The 18,093-nt window shown below is 56.0% G+C and overlaps 1 protein-coding gene across 7 annotated transcripts in view; it reads left to right on the top strand.

Annotated features, from left to right (window-relative positions):
• Positions 1-17,446, top strand: part of KIAA0513 (KIAA0513 ortholog) — a 30,123-nt gene extending 12,677 nt beyond the window's left edge. For 6 of the 7 annotated variants that reach the window (XM_064459712.1, XM_064459716.1, XM_064459714.1 and 3 more), the window contains exons 2-13: positions 5,877-6,359; positions 7,156-7,255; positions 7,713-7,786; positions 7,926-7,996; positions 8,522-8,729; positions 9,138-9,178; positions 9,721-9,799; positions 10,118-10,195; positions 11,936-11,965; positions 14,545-14,625; positions 14,940-15,034; positions 15,145-17,446. In XM_064459712.1, the coding sequence (XP_064315782.1) occupies positions 6,022-6,359; positions 7,156-7,255; positions 7,713-7,786; positions 7,926-7,996; positions 8,522-8,729; positions 9,138-9,178; positions 9,721-9,799; positions 10,118-10,195; positions 11,936-11,965; positions 14,545-14,625; positions 14,940-15,034; positions 15,145-15,194 (1,245 nt within the window). In that variant the 5' untranslated portion in view covers positions 5,877-6,021 and the 3' untranslated portion in view covers positions 15,195-17,446. The remainder of the gene's footprint in view (positions 1-5,876; positions 6,360-7,155; positions 7,256-7,712; positions 7,787-7,925; positions 7,997-8,521; positions 8,730-9,137; positions 9,179-9,720; positions 9,800-10,117; positions 10,196-11,935; positions 11,966-14,544; positions 14,626-14,939; positions 15,035-15,144) is intronic. The other variant, XM_064459718.1, reaches the window with a different exon arrangement.
• The last annotated feature ends 647 nt before the right edge of the window (positions 17,447-18,093 follow it).

Below are 18,093 nucleotides of genomic sequence, written 5' to 3'. Positions count from 1 at the left end.
TTACACACACCTGTCTCAGGGCAGAACCTTGAGACACCTCCCGTCCCTCCCTGCCTAATTCCTTGGGGTGATGACCTGCCGGCAGCCCTGGGGCTCAGAGCTGGACAAACCAACTTGGTTTTGTTCATCCCTGGCGCCGGCAGCATCGTTACCCCAGGGTACCTGGGCATGGTGGGTCGCACGCCACCCACAGTTCTTGCAGTGCCCATGTGCTGGGACGTCAGCAGGCTTTTCCCCCTTCTCAGGTAGCTGAGATGTCACGGGGCTGATGCAGGTGGAGGAAGCAGCAAAACTGGGCAGTTCCCTGATTATGATGGGCCAGAAATGCTGGATTCAAAGGCAGATCATAGATGAAAGCTGCTTGCACTTGTATATGCATCTATAGGCGCAGCATTCAGAGCTACCTCAGCATTTCTTTTTAGTAAGAACAGGCATTTTCCAAACTTTCAGGGCACCACAAATTTCCTGTGGCATCTGCAGGATGCTGGGCAGTAGGGATGACAAGTGCAACTACCCGGTGGGCGAATGGCTGCTTGTCAGGCAGGGAGAGGTGAAAGGAAAACAGCCCAGGCCAGGAGATGTCATGAGATTTTAGTCATTTTAAAATTGATATCCCTGCCTCAGGATATCTCCTGCCACCTGAACATCCTCTGATGTGGCACTCGGAGCTGCCTGTCAGTCTGTGCAGGGCTCCAGCCAACTCTTTAGGGGTTGCTGCTATTCCTGGGATGGTGTCTCCAGTAGGAAGATGTGGATTTGTTGTATGCCAGCTGCCCATGGGGAATACAGATGTGCTGGAAGATGCTTGCAAGAAAGGCCATAGTCAGCTACATGCTACATTGTCTGGCTGGTTGAGCTTCATGGTTAAAGGCAGCCCAAGAACTCCAGGAGTTGAAAGATGTTGAAGCTTGTGGTGTTGCAGTCAGGCTCCTGAACAGCCCAAAAGCCCCTTTTTACTCCAGAGCCCTCGTTCGCTCTCAAACTCAACCCAGCGGTGGCAAGCCAGGAGCAGGATCCCCTGGGCTGTGCCTGAGCGGTGGTGGGACGTACAGCCGGGATGATCTCCACGTGCGGATGGAGCCGAGAGCTCAGGCTGCAGGATCTGGGGCTCTTGGTTTGTATTTTGGCTATTTCTTTCCCAGGTTTGTTCCGCTGGAACAATGACTGGGTTGTGGAGTGGGTACAGGGCTTGTTTTGTTTTTTTTTTTAAAGTTCTTCTGGGCTCTGTGCTGAGAACCCAACAACCTTGGAGGCTGTGGAGATGCTTGGGAAGCCTGGGCACCCACAGCAGCTGCCAGCACCACGGAACACTTCTTGTGGCCTTTGTTCAAGGTCAGGGCTATATCATGAGCTGGTCAGCAAGCGGTTAAACCCTTTCTGGCCCACTGCGAGCAGAATGCACTTACTGATGCTGCCTGCAGCCCTGGCTAGGTTTCTGCTGAGCCTGCAATGCTCCTTACACCCAACGTGAGTGCTGGGGTCTTGCTCAGCCTGCACCCCAACTCCTCTCTCCCAGAGGGTCATGGGGTGTGTGTACCTGAAGAAAGGCATGAGGGATGTAGGAGAAAACGCGGGTCAGTGTGTTTTAGAGCAGTTGTTCGGGCAGTGGAGTGTGCTGAGAGCTGCGTGCGAGCTCCTACAAACCGCTACGAGCAGAGCAGCCCCTGGCCCGCTGCCTGGAGGGGACGGGGTGGGCAGAGGCTGGCTGGGCAGTGATGGCATCTGCCAGCTGTGCACATCTGGCAGGGAGCCTGGGGATGCCTCTCTGTCCCTCCTGGGCAAAAAAGGGGCCACTGTTGCCCCAGCACAACCCTATTTTCTTCCTGGTGATGTCTGGAGAAGTATATCCTCCTGGATGCGGCTGTCTCTTTGCCGTGCTGCTGGTGTGCTGATGCTGGGTTTCTGGGGCAGGACAGACCTGCCCAGAGCCAGAGCTGATGTCTGAGCGATGCATCTTCATTTATATTTGTTTTCTAGAGCTGGACCTCCCTGATCTTGGCTATGTCTTGCTCCTATGCTGTGTGTTGCTTGAGGCAGCTTCTGCAAAGCTCTACTCTCGGCCGTGCACAGGATGGGTGGCAGCCCAAGGGCAGGCTGTGGGTGGGAAGGGGCTGACCAGCAGCTCTGGGATGGGCTGTGCCCCCCAGTTTGCAAAGTACCAGTGCAGAAATGCTGTCGTCTCCAAGTTGCTTAGTGGGAGCAGTTCTGGCTTGGATGGATACTTATAAGGATTCCTCTGAAGTAGAGGAATTTCTGCAGTTTCTTTACAGGCTGCACATGAAAGGGGACATCTGGGGCTGCCACATGCCAAGGAATGCCCAGCTCATAGGTTACTTGCACGAAGTCTTTTGCTCGGGACATTTTTGGGTGTCACACCCATACAGTGGCTGTTACCTGGGCAGGAGGATTTGTTGTCCCCACCAATTCCCTTCCATTAAGTGTAGAACTGAGAATTAGTCTCAAAAAGCTCTGACAGATCAATTTGCAGACCTACCTTCTGCTTCCAGGCATGCTCCTGAACGCGGTGCATGGGGCAAAAGCCGAGGTACAGCTCAGGGAGGGAGGCACATGCTGCAAAGCAGGGCTGTGTGAAGGTCCGTTGCGTGCATCCTGGCCTGCCTCCTGTTAAAATACAGGGGGGGTGGTCAGAAACGAGATTGCACTGCCAGCGTTGTGAGGAGGCAGCTCTGAGCCCAAACCTGCAGGTGCTGGAGGGACTGGTGGAGGAGGACCCGGCTCCATCCCTGCAAAAAGGGACTTTGAAGCTGCCTTGGGAGTGGGAAGGTCTGGGGGCGGATGGATGAAGCGCAGAGTCGTCCGTGCAGCTGGAGGGGCTGGTTTGGAGGGGATTGTGCTGCCCGGGGGGACTGAGCCGGGCTGCGGCTAGCTGGCTCCCCGTGGGCACGCTGCCAGTCCCTCCTGTGCCGCAGCCTCTCGCCTGCTCCTCTCTGCCCATCGGCCGATGCTCTCGGCGGCTTGCTGACTGCAGCAGCGTCCTCGCAGCTCTCCCAGGACCCGGGTTTAGGTGTGTGTGTGGGGTTCGGTGTGAGGGAGGGTGGGAGAGCAGGGTGCCAGCGGAGGGGGAAGGTGACTGCTTGGTGTTGGGTGCATGTGGGTGCATGAGTTTCTGCCCTAGGCAGTCTCCCCTGCGCAACCCCTTTCTATCCCTGCCATCTCTTAGCCCTGGAGACTCGGGTGACGGGCTTTTCCCAGCCAGGGTGATGAGCTGTCTGATGCTCAGGGAGAGTGCAGTGGTGTGGCTCCCTCTCTGTCCTGTGGGTCCCAGCACCTCCAGCACCCCACTGACCCAAAGGGGCCCTGGGGAGGAGGAGGGCACTGCTGGGAGAGCTGCTCCTCCTGCAGTCGAAGGCTTATTTTCCCAACCCCAGAGCTGGGACAGCATGCTCGTCTTGGTGAGACACTTAAAGAAAGCTGGCGTTCTTTTTGCTTTGGGGGTGGTTGCCTGTGCCGTGGGATCAGTTTCCTTGAAGGCAGCTGGGCTGCGGCAAGCGCTGCTGTGGTGCTTCTCCGGGGTTGCCACTGCTTCACCCGTGCTGCTGGCCCTGCTCCTGTGCCGTGCTGCCTTGCCCCTCGCTGGCCCCACGCCTGGCCGCTGCAGCATGGCTGCTCCTACCAGGCTCGCTTCTCAGAAGGCATCTCTTGCCATCTGCTGGGGCAGAAACATGCTTGCTGAGGACATGAGTGATTCTCTGATGAAGAGGCAGCTTCAGGGCAGCCCCTTCTTTGCCCCTTTTGCAGCTGCTGGGTACCACCCGGGATGTGCGTGCACCAGAGCATCGCGGTCCATCGCCGGCCTGTGCTCCCCACGCTCTCTGGAGAGCAGAGCTGCCTATGGCTGCTGTACCTGCTTTCCAGTGCCTTTGCAATCTGGGTTGGACACCAAAACTAATTAATCTAATCACAGCCCAGAGTGCTACATCCACCTCCCATTACAGTTTCCTTTGACTCGATCCTTTACATTCCCAGTTTAACCAAGTTGGTGCACTGGGGTGCTCCACCCTGGAGACGGTCCCATTTCCAAATGGGGTCAGACAGACCTGTGAGGAGAGAGGAGGATGCTTCTCTGGGGCTGATGTGGGAAGTCTCCAGCATTTTTGCCAGCTGCTGGCTCACACTGGCCCAGTTTGTCCATTGGGCTGTGAGATGTCACATCCTAAATGTGGCATATGGAGCTTGGGCTAAAACTATCTCTTTTCTGGCCTAAAGGATGAAAACACCACTTGAATGGTGCAGAAAGCACACAAGTACTGCATGGGTTTGCTTAATCACGTGGCTGATGGAGAACAGCCACCTCTGTCTGCCTGGTGTGCCTGTGTCCTGTCCCTCTCTGCTGCTGATGGGATCATAGAATGCCCTGAGCTGGGAGAGACCCACAAGGCTCACTGAGCCCAGCCCCCGTCCCTGCACAGGACACCCCAAATTCACACCGTGTCTCTGAGGGCCCTGTCCAAGGGCTTCTGGAATATCACCAGGCTGGTGCCGTGATGCCTCCCTGGGGAGCCTGTTCCAGGGCTCCACCACCCTCGGGGGGAAGGACCTTCCCCTAATGCCCAGCCTAACCCTCCCCTGGCACATCTCCCTGCCGTTCCCTCGGGCCTGGCCTTGGTCACCAGAGAGCAGAGACCAGCCCTGCCCCTCCTCCTGCCCTCGGGAGGGGGCTGCAGAGCGCCATGAGGCTGCCCTCGGCCCCCTCTGCTCCAGCTGAACAACCCAAGGGACTCCAGCCGCTCCTCGTACGGTTTCCCCTCTAAACCCTTCCCCAGCTCCGTGCCCTCCTCGGGACACTCTCCAGTACCTTTATACCCTCCATGTCCTGTGGCACCCAACGCTGCCCACAGCGCTCGAGGGGAGGCCGCCCCAGTGCGGGGCAGAGCGGGACAATCCCCCCCTCGCCCGGCTGCGATGCAGGGCTCGGTGCCCCCCAGGGCACGGCTGGCCCCCTGGGCTGCCAGGGCACGCTGGTGGCTCGTGTTCAGCCTGCCACAGACCAGAGCCCCCAGGTCCCCGCAGAGCTGCTCCCCAGCCCCTCGTGCCCCCATCTGTCTGTACAGCCGGGGCTGACGCGCCCCAGGGGCAACACCCGGCACTTGCCCTTGTTAAGCTCCATACGGTTGGTGACTCCCAGCTCTCCGGCCTGTCCAGGTCCCTCTGCAGGGCCTCTCGCCCTCGAGAGTGTCAGCAGCATCCCAATTTTGTGTCATCAGCAAACCTAATTAGTATCCCTTCCATTCCTGCATCCAAGTCACTTATGAAGACACTAAAGAGTACCGGCCCCAAGACGGATCCCTGGCCACCAGCCTGATGTAACCCCATTTACTGTGACCCTTTGAGCCCAACCCACCAGCCCATTGCTCACCCGCTGCGTTACGTGTTTATCCAGCTGTGTGCTGGGCATTTTGTCCAGGAGGATACTGTGAGAGACAGTATCGAAAGTTTTACTGAAATCCAGAGAGATTACATCAACTGGCCTCCCTTGGCCAGCTAGGTGGGTGGCCTTGTCATAGAAAGAAATTAAGTTCGTTAGGCAGGACTTTCCCCTCATGAACCTGTGCTGGCTGGGACCAACGACTGCGTTGCCTTTCAGGTATTTTTCGATAACTCCCAGAATAATCTCCATAGTTTCGCCAGGCACAGAAGTGAGACTGACGGGCCTGTAGTTACCAGGTTCATCCCTGTTGCCCTTCTTGAAGATCTTGTTTGCCAGCTTACAGTCAACCGGGACCTTTCTAGACTCCCAACATCCTATTGGGATCCTGTAGATATTGTAGGTGGTAGCCTGAGGTGACCTCACCCAAGGTCCATGGCGGCAGTTCCCAGGGTGCCCTCCTCACTCTTGTCCTCCCCCTGTCTTTCAGATGTCCTGCAGTAACCTGGCACCCCGCAGAAGGACCTGCCTGCCTTAGCCAGCCCATTGTCCCAGGCATTCTTCTGGCGATGGCCTCATTGTCCCAGTGAGCAGCAGAAGGACAAGGACAAGGACTGAGTCCCCCCAGGAGAGCCATGGAGGCCCCCTTGGACGTGCCCGTAGGGAACCTCATTGATTTTGATGCTGAAACACCCACCTGCATCCCCTCGGAGCCCTCCCCTCCCGCTGCTCCCAGCGGCAACGGGCGCCTGGGGGATGAGGGGGACGCAGCTGGGGAGGAGAGCGATGCCACCGAGTCAGCGGACAGCGAGAACGACATGGGTGACTCTCCCAGGCTCTGGGGTGGCTACCACCGCTCCTCCTCCAACGAGTCCTTCTCCTCCAGCCAGAGCACCGAGTCGGCCCGGGACGAGGCGACGGCCGAGCGCCGGGAGTTCATGCGGCACTACGTGGAGAAGATCTTCACCGGGGGGTGAGCGAGCGGGGCCGGCCAGCGCCGCCGAGCCTGCTGCCAGGGGACATCCTGCGGGATGCGATCTGGCTGCTTTCCCACTCCGGGAGCATCGGTTTGTGTCCTTCCCCGTGCTTGGCTAACGCAGCTTGTTGCTCTCCACCATAACACAGCATCGGAGCTAAGGGGGGGATGCGGGGTCTGACTTGCACCCCTCTCTTGGGCATGCTCCAGCTCATCTTTCACCCCCAGCTTCCCTCCCGTCTTCTTTCTCCCCTTTCCTATGCTGGGGTCTTGCCATGGCGGGGGTCCCCAGCTCCTCTCCCCTGCTGGGCACCTCTGCTGCTGCCTGTACAAATGTCAGCAGCTTGTGCATGCCCTGGGACTCCACGGCAGCCCCCGGCTTCCCCCCCAGCTCTGCATCCCCCCCAGCTCCCATCGCTGTGGTCTCCATAACGCCGCGGCTCAGCGTGCCAAGCAGGATTGAGCAAACTGAGCATGACGAGCAGCAACAGGGCTTGTTTTTGCTCTGGGGCAGAGTGCCTGTCTCTGGAGCTCAGCTTCTGCTTGGGCTGTCTTTGGCTCTTCCCTTCTCCCTCTCCCTTTGGTTTCCCCCCTGCCAGGAAGGAACAAAAGAGCAGTGTGAGCTGGAGGATGACAACATGGATGCTTCCTTCCCCTCTTCCTCTGCCTTCCTCCCGGCATTGCAGCACCAGGACGCTCCTGCCAAGAGGGATGACGTGGGGGCTGGCTGGATAGGGGATGCCAGCCACATCCTCAACTTTAATAGTTTTTTTTTTCTTTTTCCCCATTTCAGAGAGGATTTGGACCAAGAAGAGAAGGCCAGGTTTGGTGAGCTCTGCAGCGGCGAGGATGGGAAGGGCAGGGAGTGGTTTGCGAGATATGTGAGCGCCCAGGTAAGGAGAGGGATGGGCAAAGGAGCAGTGATCCTGTACCAGGGCTTTGCAGCAGCCTGGGCTGGAGGCTTAGGCCATGGGAATTTAGCAATGACCCTAAGCAATATCTTTGGAGGGCAGGAACTCGGGGAAAGGGAGGAACTTTAGGACAGGGAGATACAGAAGTGGATAAATGCATCTTGAGGCAGTTAAACATGTGCTTGTTGCAATGTGGGAGAAAAGTCATCTGTTTTATTTAAAATGAAATCCCATCAGCACTCAGAAACATCCTATTCCCTAGAAAAACAATTCAGAGGGGCAAACCGCCGTCTCCAAGAGGGAGGCCTGACCGCCTGTGCTCTCTGCCCACCGCCCTGCGGCAGGGGGTCCCGCGGGGGGGAACTGGGGTTGCCCTTGCTGCTTGCAGCAGGCAGGTGCCCCGCAGGGCTGTGCTAAACCCTGGCCTTTGTGCCTGCAGCGCTGCAACTCCAAGTGCGTCTCGGAGCAGACCTTCTACCGCCTGATGCAGTCATTCGCCCTCGTGCTGTTTGAGTAAGTTGTGGGGGTTTGGGGCTTCGTTGCAATCACCCAAAGCCCCTGAGATCAGAGTCACGGCTTGAGGGGAAGCAGCCATGAGGCTGCTTGGGTTGCCACCGCTGGGTGCCTTCACTGAATCCTCCCTCCGTGTCAGGTGTCACCAGATGGATGACTTCAGCCCTGCCAAGAACCTCATGACCATGTGTTTCACCTACTACTACGTGGGTAAGAGGTGCCTGCACCCATGGGCTTTGCTTGTGCTGGAGACTGGTGGTGAAGTGTGCCCTGTGCATGGGAAGGGTGATGGAGGGTACCCAAGCTTACGTTGGCCAACTCCAATATTGAGCAGAAAAGAGCCTCCATGGCCCACAAGCTATGCAAACCTGCCGGAGACCCTCGCTGAGGTGGTACCTCATGCTCATGCTGGTTTGTCATTGCTTCTAGCCGGGGATGTTTGTATGTGGTGATCCCCAGATGTTCCCCAACCTTGGAGATGTGAAACCCTCAGCGCAGAAGCACCTTGGCTCATTGCTTGGTGTGTGGTGCTCACTTCTCCATGGGGAGGCTGGATATTCTATCCAAAATGGGGGGAGAATAAAGACCTACAGGAATTGGGATGGGACCGTGTCTGGGTCGTTTCTGTCTCGCTCCTGGTCTCCACAGTGTATCTTGTAGCTGGGAGCAGGTCCCCAGTAGCTGGCAGCACCCAGGACCATGGGGCTAGCTGAGCTTCTGCCATGTTGCCCACAGGCAAGACCCACGCGCTGCCCTTGGAGGCCAAGGAGAAGCCCATGGGCAGCATCGACTCGTACCTGAAGTCGGCAAACAGCTGGCTGGCGGAGAAGAAGGACATCGCAGAGCGGCTGCTGAAAAACACGTCAGCCAAGACAGAGAATGTTAAAGGCTTCTTCGGGGGCCTGGAGACCAAACTGAAGGGTCCTACCACCAAAAAGAATGAGTGGGTACCCCTCCATTGGGTGGGCAGGTGGCTGTAACATGACCAAGCCAGAAAACTCCTGGGTGTAAGGCCAGTATGAACCAGGGGTTATCACGGCCATGGGAAGACGGTCTCTAGCCTGATCCCAATGACTTCGGTCATTGGGCGTCTCATGGTCTGGGAGTCCCGTGTCCCTTGGGCATGGAGATATGTGGTTCCAGGAGATGGTGCTCTTGATTTGTGGTCTTCTGCATCATCTCTGTACTGGGTCCAACTGGGATGGACATCACAGTCTCTCGGCCACCTTTCTGGCCCTGGGGACAGTGGGTCTTTCAAATGAAGGTGCTCCCCCCACCATGGGGGGCTTTGCTGCATGGGCTGTCAGGGGGACAGGCTTTTCGGGACCTGACGCTAATTTCTGTGCCACAGCGAAGGTGAGGACAAACCAAAGGAGAAGCTGAAGAAGACGGGTGAGTGGAGCCAGCATTGCTGAATTAGGCATGGTCAAGGCATCTCTGGGGAAGGAGTGAGGACTGCGAGTGGTATGAGATGCCTGGCATTCTCAGAGGTGTGGGGTGGGGAGAAGGGCAAGAGGGACTGGTGCTGTCTCCTCTGAGCTCCTAAAGAAGTGCTCCAAAAGAGCTTCACAGCCCCTTGCTTTGGAGCAATCTCAGCCCTTGTCCCATATTGTGGCATCTTGTCCTCAGTGGCACCAGGTTGCAGAGGTTTGGGCATCCACCACCCCTGTGCCTTCGTGCTGCTCCAGTTGCCACCCTGGTAGCCACATGTGCTACCGAACCAGAGGTCCAGTTGCTCAAGCATCCTCCTGGGACATCCAAAACTCCTCTTCATGTTGCTGGGGATGTGTTGGGGATGATTATTTGGTTTGCAGACTTTGCCCTCACGGCTGCTTGGATGCCGAGCTTTGGGGGATGGGGGGGCACAAAGTCTGTGCGTGGGTGGGAAGGTGGGAGTCATCCAGGCCTCGGCATGTAACTGTGTGTCCCCACAGTTTCTGTGCAGAGCCCAGAGGAGGAGAAGAAAGGGGAGAAGATCTACCTGTACATGCACCTCAAGCAGCAGCCGATCTGGTAAAGCCTGCCTGGGGCGAGCTGGCTCCTGCCAGGCATTGGCCTCCCCAGTGGGAGGGATTTGTCCTTGCCCACACATTCCCCAGAATTTCATGAGTGCTTTTAAGCTGCTGCTGCCCCTAAAAAGACCTGACCGTGGTTTTTGCACAGCCCTTGTGCTAACAAGAGTGTGTTTGCAGACACACAAGGAGCTGGTCCACAAATGGTCCAAATCTGCCCGATTTGCTTAGCCCACTCTGGAATCATCGCTTTGGCCCTGGAAGGGGTCTGGGGGAGATGGGGGGTGGCTGTCCCCAACATCTCCCTCCCTCCCTGCAGGCACAACCTGCGGTTTTGGAATGCTGCCTTCTTCGACGCCGTGCACTGTGAGCGAAGGAAGAGGTCCCCCACCACCAGGTAGGACATGTCCCCGTGGGAAGAGGAGACGCCGTGTCCCCTCCAGCCCCTGGCATTCCCCTCTGCTGCTAACAGCCCTAAGCATTTCTGATCATGGGGAAACGCTCTGCTTTCCACCCCTGATTGCAAAACTGCCGGGGCCACGGGGCTCCGGGCTGGGCAGGAGAGCAAGGGAAATAATCCCTTTCCTCGGCCAGGCAGACGCGCATCTTCTTAAGGATTTGGGAGCAGGAAGGCGATGTGCATCCTCTTAGGGATTTGGAAGCATGAAGGTTCTCCTGCTTGTTTTGTGTTGTTTTTGCAAGTCCCAGAAGTGTGTCCAGAAAACCCAGCCAGGATTCAGGCTGTTGATGCTTACTTTGCAAGCAGATCTGGGAAAAAGTGCTTGGTGCAGCTCTTCGGGGAGGTGCAGCGGATGGGGAGGGGATGCCCTGGGACTGGCTGTCCCCGGGAGGGCTGTGGAAGTGCTGCAGTGCAGTGTGGGGACCGACCCCAGGCAGCCAGCAAGGATGAGAGCTGGAGACAGCAGTGTGGTCAGCCCCGAGGGCTGGGAGGATCAGGATAAACCCTGCAAAGGGAAGGGGCTGCTTGTTTCGGAGGGTGGCTCTGTGCAGGGAGAATCTGGGTGCTCAGGCATGGGGACACCATGGGATGCAAGGGTGGGAGAAACGCTCGCCAGGCTCATGCCCATCTCCTGCTTCCTCATGGACCTGCCGCAAGGGCTCAAGCAATTCACTCCTCTCTTGACCGCAGTTTCACCCCTCCAAAGCCAGACCGTCCCGCTGCGTGCCTGTGCTTTGAGGCCTTGAGTTCTTGGGGTGAGAGTTGTTGAGCTTGGAGCATTTGAACAGCCCCTTTTCTGAGCAGCGATGGCAATTCTTGAAGCAACCAGCCCTTCTGCATCCTCCCCAAACCCGAGCTAATCCAAGGCAGCCCTGGCTCACACTGCGGGATGCTCTGCCAGGCTCAGAGCACCGATCAATCTCTGCTTTCCCCTTTATTGCTTTTCTTTTTTTCCAAGAAAGCCACTGAAAGAACCTATTGAACAGTAATGTAACCATAACTGCATTTGCTTTGATTAAGCCCCAAATTAGCAGCAGCAAATGTCTCACAAGGACATATGCCACCGGCAGCTGCTCTGCTCCAAGTGCCTTTCTCAATTAATCTGATGGCTGAGTCTGCCTCCGCTGCAGAAACGAAGGAGCTTCGGGAGCTGCAGCCTGGAATACTCCGAGTATCTCAGGGGGGTTGGAAGGTGGTGGTGACCCCCCCGCCAATCCTCTGGAGAGGATAATGGAAGCCACTGGGTGAACGGGGATGCTGCTTGCTGGACTGAGGATTAGAAACCCTGGCAGGAGGAGTTGGTTGGTGAGGGCTGCCATCCCAAGGGCTGGGTTTGAAACGCCAGGGATAGTACTTGACCGTGGCAGGCGTCTGCAGGGTCTGTGGTGATGGGTTTGTGATGGTGACCATCTCTGTGGGGTGGCCAGGACGTTGCTGGGGTGGCCGGGCTGCGTCCTCCCAGGGCTGCAGTGAGAGCTGGGGAGGTTTTTTCTCCTCTTGGTGGGGAGGGCAGGGATGGGGGAAGGAATCAGAACTAAACTCCTCTTTTTCTCTCTTTCCTCTCTGCCTCTAACGACCTTCTTCCATCTCTTCTTCTCTCCTTTCCCCTCCATCCCTCTGTCTTGCATGATCTTTCACGCACCACTTTTGTCGGCCCCGTTTCTGCTGCCACTCCAGAGGGGACGCTGGGGAGGAAGAGGAGAAGAGGTGTGTCTGTCCCCGTACTTCGGTGCATTAGTGTCCAGAGGCCGACGCTCACTTCAGGTCCAAATCCTGCCCTGGGGAGGGGGATAACGTGTTTCAGGGGGGCTCTCAAAGGCCGTTCTCCACCACAAAGGAATGGCCATCGGAGGTTTGACTTCATGTGCATCACCACCTCAAAAGGGCCAGAAAGGTTGAGATTGGTTCTGCTTTAATGCGGCTTTTTAAAAAGAAACCTGACCGGTTTCAAGCTGTGATATTTTACTGTGGGAATCAGGTACCCAGCTGCTGGGGAAGCCAAGGGCTTGTACAGGGAACGGCTCCCCAGGCAGGGTTTGGACATGAACTGAGTCTCTTCGTGGAGAAAGCATCCCCCTCTCCTGTCCTTCCCGCTTGCTCCTGGCTTCTGCTGCCGCGTAGATGTGCCGAGGATCCTTTGCCAGCTGGAAAAGCTGGTCCTTCTATTTTTTTTTTAAACGCACTCTTGTGCTGCCATCCCTAGATAAAAAGAAAAATGCAAACAGGGCTGCATGTCGCGATGGCGAGCGCATCTTCCGGGCCGCAAAGCTCAAAAGCAGCCGCATCCATCCATGCTCCCAGCTGGAATTGGGGAGCAGGGAGAGTCATTGCCCTGTTGCCGGAGCGTGGGATATTCGATCTTGGAGCAAATCACTTGAAGTGATGGCACCAGCAAGAGGATGAGGGCTCTTTGAAGCTTGGCAGTAAATCTTCCACGTGGCTAAGGCATGCACCGACAGCTAGATAACTTAAATATTGCTCAGACAGAGCATTGCTCAGGTTAGCTGTGCGGGGTGAAATGCTGCTGCTGAAAGATGAGTGATGCCAAGCGGCCAAAGCCACGTCTCACCAGCATGGTTCTCGCCACTGCCCTGCCACGGCGAGGCTTTCCTGGGTACCCTGAAATACAGGCAAGGTGTTAGCACAGCCCGTGGGGTTACGCACCCCTGCGCCTGCCCCGCCGTGCCGCTATAAAGATCAAAGTGTTTGAGTAATGCCACATGTGGGCTTTCCCCCTTCCCAGGTATGTTACTCCTGACTAACAAGCCAGAAGCACAGCAAATTTTTCTTGGGCACTTTGATATATTTTTTTCCTCCCCTTCCTCCCTCAAAAACATAAAAAGGCAGGAAAAAAATAGTTACAAATATGCTTCTTCTGTAAGTGGGCCAGTGAGTCCTGTGAAGCTTTGCTTCCAGATTTCAAAGCCCCTTAATTTGATTCTTTTTTCTTTTTAACCTCCAGGTTTGGATGTGGTTTTTATTTGCCATCGTAAGATTTACCTGGGAGAAATTACACCTTTTTTTTTTAAAAAAAAATCCCTTTAAACATATATAAGTTTCCAGAGCCCTATAAATATAGCAGCTACCCCTGGAGACCAAAGGCTCAGCCCAGCAGCTTTCTCACGCCCGGTCTGGGCTGACTTGCGTGAGAACAGGCTCCCCTTTGTGGGGTTGGCCTGACTGAGCACTCATCCTTTTCCAGTTTGAGCAACACGAAGGTGCACTGGGGCTGAGCTAACATGACTGAATTTACTGCAAGACACCCTTCTTCCCAGTGCTGTTTTCACCCGACACAGCTCATCTGATCCCACTCGGCGTGCCGGCGAGCTACCACGAGCTGCAAGCCTGCGGTCGCTCCTGGTGTTCTCTTCCTTCTCCTCCATAGAGCTATTCTTCTTCTACCTATCCCTGTTTTTCCTTGCTTTTCCTGCTCTTATCCTTGGCTGTAACCTCACCTGACTTCTCAGAAGGGGGCTGGCTTCACCCTGGAGCTGTAGTTTCCCTGGCGTGCATGCACTGAGCCCCCCCGCCACCACCTGAGCGTTGCACCACCATAGTGATATTTCCATGACACAGGCTTTATTCCCAAAGACCTGCAAATGGGACACCTGGATGGAGACTCCTGCCACTGCCTAGACTTGGTTGCAAACATCTAGAGCTTAAAAACCCTTCCTTTAAGGCAATGCTGCGGTTGCATTTGCCAGGGAGCCAGAGTGGAGCCAAAGCATCCTCCGGGCAGTGCTGTGATTCCAGACTTCAGCCCCCGAGTGGGGCCGTGGGGAGGGGTATGGGAGCCCCCCCATGCTGTCGGAGGGGGGAGGTATGTTTGGGGAGCAGCTTCCTAGGGCCTTGGGGAGTTGAAGCCCCGCTGCAGATGGGGAGAGGTGCCTGGTAGGTGGGGGCTTCAGCAGAGCCCTGCTGGGACAGCCATCCCCAAGAGCTGAAACCCCCCTGCTTCTCGCTTGTCCCCCCTGCTGAAATGATGGCATCAAAGGTGAGAGACACGAGCTCTGTGCTGGAGAGGCCAATGCTATTTCCTAGCTCTTAATCAGGGCCTTCAGGAGAAAACTAAGGTTGAAGAAGACTTTTTCCTGGGGGGGTCTCTTGCTTTTCCCCGGAGCAAGAGATCTGTGGATGGATGCAGGTGTGCGAGCTCATCCAGCACCGCTGGCAGGTGCTCGGTGGCCTCCTGTCCTCGGGCACCGTGGTGGCCCCGGGGAGCGGGGAGGGATGCACACAGGGGATCCCGGGGTGACGGTGGTGCCAGACGGGTTTGTGCCTTGCAGGGAGAAGTGGTGCCACATGACGCAGGAGGAGCGTGATGACAGCCTCCGCTTCAATGAGAACATCACCTTCGGGCAGCTGGGGTGAGCAGGGCTCGGGGACCATCCCTCCTGCAGCCGGGCTCCCTGGTGTCTCCTCGCCAGCTGTGGGTGGGACACCTTACAGATGTTCTGGGGACATCTGTTATGGTGCAGAGGATGCTTGACGCTTCTTCCCAGGACCTGCTCCTGTCCCTTACATTGCAAATCTGGGCACTGCAGGGACCTAGCACGGTCTCCCACAGCCAAGCATCATCCCAGCACCTGCTACAAGGGGCTGCAGAGAGGAAGAGGAAGGTGGGGAGAAGAAAGAGCAGCCTGGCCCTTCCCTCACTAAGAGCATCTCTGTCCTTCCTCAGCACCTTCATTCACAACATGCTGGCGTTCGGCCTGAACAAGAAGCTCTGCAGCGACTTCCTGAAGAAGCAGGCGACCATCGGCAATTTGGATGAAGGTAGGGGTGACACTGGGGGATGCGCACCCGCTTTGTGGGGTCCCGGAGGGATGGAGCCCGTCTGCCTGGCTTCTGCACCCTCCCAGCACCCTTTTCTCTCTCCTCCACAGAGCAATACAAGCTGCTCAGCGACCACATCAAGCAGATGGCCACCGAATAACCGCCTGGCTGGCACGGCGGCGGAGAGACGGTGGCCAGAGTGGGTGGGGAGGGGAGAGAAACCCAACTCTGGGGCTACCTGAAGCCGAAGCTGGGCTACCTAAAAAAAAATCAAACACACAAGCTGCAATAAAACCTGCATGATCCAAACTTTAGAGCTGCACCAGGACAGCTGGTAGAAATAGAAGCCAAACAGTCCCCCTCCTTCCCTCGCCAGACCCTCCCAGATCTATTTTCGGAGTAGACAGTCCCAAAAGTGTATTTTGTTAGTTAAAAAAAAAAAAAAAAAGACAAAACCAAAATAACAAAAAACAAAGAGAAAAGCAAAAAGAGAGTGACTGCTGCATCCCCCCGTGTGTCTATGGGAGCTGGACCGCCGTGTCTCCAGCCCTGCCGTGAAACACTGCCTGTCGTCTCCGGTGTTTCACAACACAACGGCAGCGAGTGCAGCGCTGCCAAATGCGTTTGCTGCTTGATGCCCTTCCGAGGCTGCCGTGGATGGTGGTAAATCCGGAGGAATCCAAGGCTGTGAGTGTCCTGCTGCCTTTCCCTGCTGGCATCTGCTTGGCGAGCACAACAGAGGCTGGATCTGGACCAGGGATACAGGAGGTGAGGGCAGGGGCCGCATCCAGCCGCCGGGGGAAGCCACTGTTGGGGGGGAGCAGCCGACTCTGCCTCTGGTTTGACCCATCTCCCTCCGTAGTGAGGCACCAGGCGTTCGTAGCAAGTGGGTTTGCTCTGGCAAGGCAGGAGCCAGCTGCTGAGGATGGCGATGCTTGGGATATGCAGCAGCCGACGGGAGGCTTGGGGTCAGTTTGGCAGTGGTGTATCCAGAGGTGTCACCGCTGCCTGGGGACATGGGCAGTGCAGGGGCTTGCTGGGAGCAGGGATGGAGCTGGCAAAGTGCTGCTGCCTTCCTTGGTATAAGGCTCCTTGGGAGGTGGGGGGAAATCCTTCCCTTGGGAAACCTTCCCTGCACTGCCTGTGTGGTTTTATACCTCTGGGCAGAGAGAAAACACAGTTTGCTCCACATCGTTAGCCTGGATCAGCAGGAAGAAAGCCATGGCCTTGGGTGGGACTGCTGGGAGAGGAGGCAGAGGAGCACCACCTGAAAGCAGCTTGGGAGGAGGCAGCAAAGCAGCTGCAGGGCAATTTCCCCCTGCACCCACTCCCTGCTGCATCGTCAGCATCGGGGCTGCTGTGGGCTTGTGGCCTTTCCTGAAGCCTCCTGGCTTCCTGCAGCAGCCATGGTATTGCATTAATCACCCTCCTACCCCAGGCTGCACCTCGCTGCCCTCTCCCTTGCCAGCCCCTTCGCTCCAGCTGATCATCAATCAAACCTGAAATAGCCCTGTCTTAAGTACAACTCCTGTTCCGCTCGAGTGATGGCAGCTACCTGGTATGCAGCGTATCTGGTTTTTCCCCACAGACCTTGCATGGCATTTGCGGAGAAGCTGGGGACATCCCTGCTCTGATGGGACCCGGTCGGCTCTGTCCATGGGGTCAGAAGACCCCAGCCCCTCCAGTCCAGCACTCGGTCTCACCCCAAAAACATTGTCCTGGAACACGAGTCCAGGTTTCAAGGGACCATCAGCCCGTTTTCCCCCGTGCTGTCAGCTCTATCCCTTAAGATAAATAGCATAGCAGCGGTTTTTCCATGTAGCTCTTAGTTTCTGGTGTCATTTCCTAGCATCAAAATGATGCTTTTTCCCTAAGCTGGGCTTCCCTTGCTGCCTGCATTTTGGAAGCTCTGGCTCCTGCCAGCACGGAGCTGGGACTCTGCTCTATGCCGGGTGTCGGAGGAAGGATCAGATCCAGCACTGGCTTTCCCTTGGCCATTCCCAAATCTGGGCAGAATTAGTGAAGAAAGGATTTTGTCAGGGCCAGGGGCTGCCAGAGGGGACTAACGTGCACTTTGTGACAAACACTTTTCGGCTGGAAAGGCTGTGCTGGAGCACAAGCATCAGGCAGCTCAGCACCGAGACCTGCATCCTGGCGTATCCCATCCCCGTGGCATCCCCACCTCTGTCCCCACTCGGGCCTTCCTGAAATCCTGCTTTGTTTCTTTATTATTATTTTTTTTCCAACATGTAAAAAAGTTCAGCAGTAAAATATATATTATTTGCATGTGTATTTTTCTAAAAAAAAACAATATTAAAATAAAATAAAAAATATCTGTAAACCCTTCCCAACTGGGACTGTGTGAAGGATGGGGTGAGAAAGAGAGATTGGAATAAATTGTCTTAAAAATTACTTTCTTGCTCAGCCGTTGTCATGTGTTTTAATCAGATAGATTTTCTCCACGCTGCCTGCTTGGCCTCGATGGTCCCTGGTGCCTTCCCCAGCCCAGCCCCCCACTGGCTTCTTCCTTTTGATGACCTACTTTTTTAATAGGGAAAAATTGATGCACCTTTTAAAGAAATGTTAGCGTTTGCCCCGGAGCCAACTAGGCACACGAAGGAGGTTTAATTTTTATTTTCTTTTCCCCTGTGCGCTCAATCTCTGCCAGCCGCTGTTGATCTGACGATGAAGCTGGGATCCTGCTCTGGCCTCGGGACATTTGATTTCGGTGTATTTAAGAATCAATTACTCAGTATTATCTCATTAAAAAAAGATGTTCCCTTAGATTAATGGGCTGGGAGTGTCATCCTCCACCCAGGCTTCAGAGACCGCATCCCCTTGGGTCTCCGTATGGCCAAGCTGAGCCTGTTCCCTGCCCTGCAGTGCTGGGTTCTCTCTCCATGGCCAGGAGCAGGGTTTCACGGCCACATTTCTCTTAGGAAGCAGCATGCCCTGCTCCTTCCATTTTTTTAACTACCTTCCTCGGAGCACTCCATAGATTCACCATTGGAGGAGGGAAAACGCATCAGCCCCACGGTCCGTGCTCAGATGTAAAAAAA

The sequence above is a fragment of the Phalacrocorax carbo genome, chromosome 8 (assembly GCF_963921805.1).
Source record: "Phalacrocorax carbo chromosome 8, bPhaCar2.1, whole genome shotgun sequence".
In the NCBI taxonomy this organism is placed as follows: domain Eukaryota; kingdom Metazoa; phylum Chordata; class Aves; order Suliformes; family Phalacrocoracidae; genus Phalacrocorax; species Phalacrocorax carbo.
This window is presented reverse-complemented; position numbering and strand designations above follow the sequence as displayed.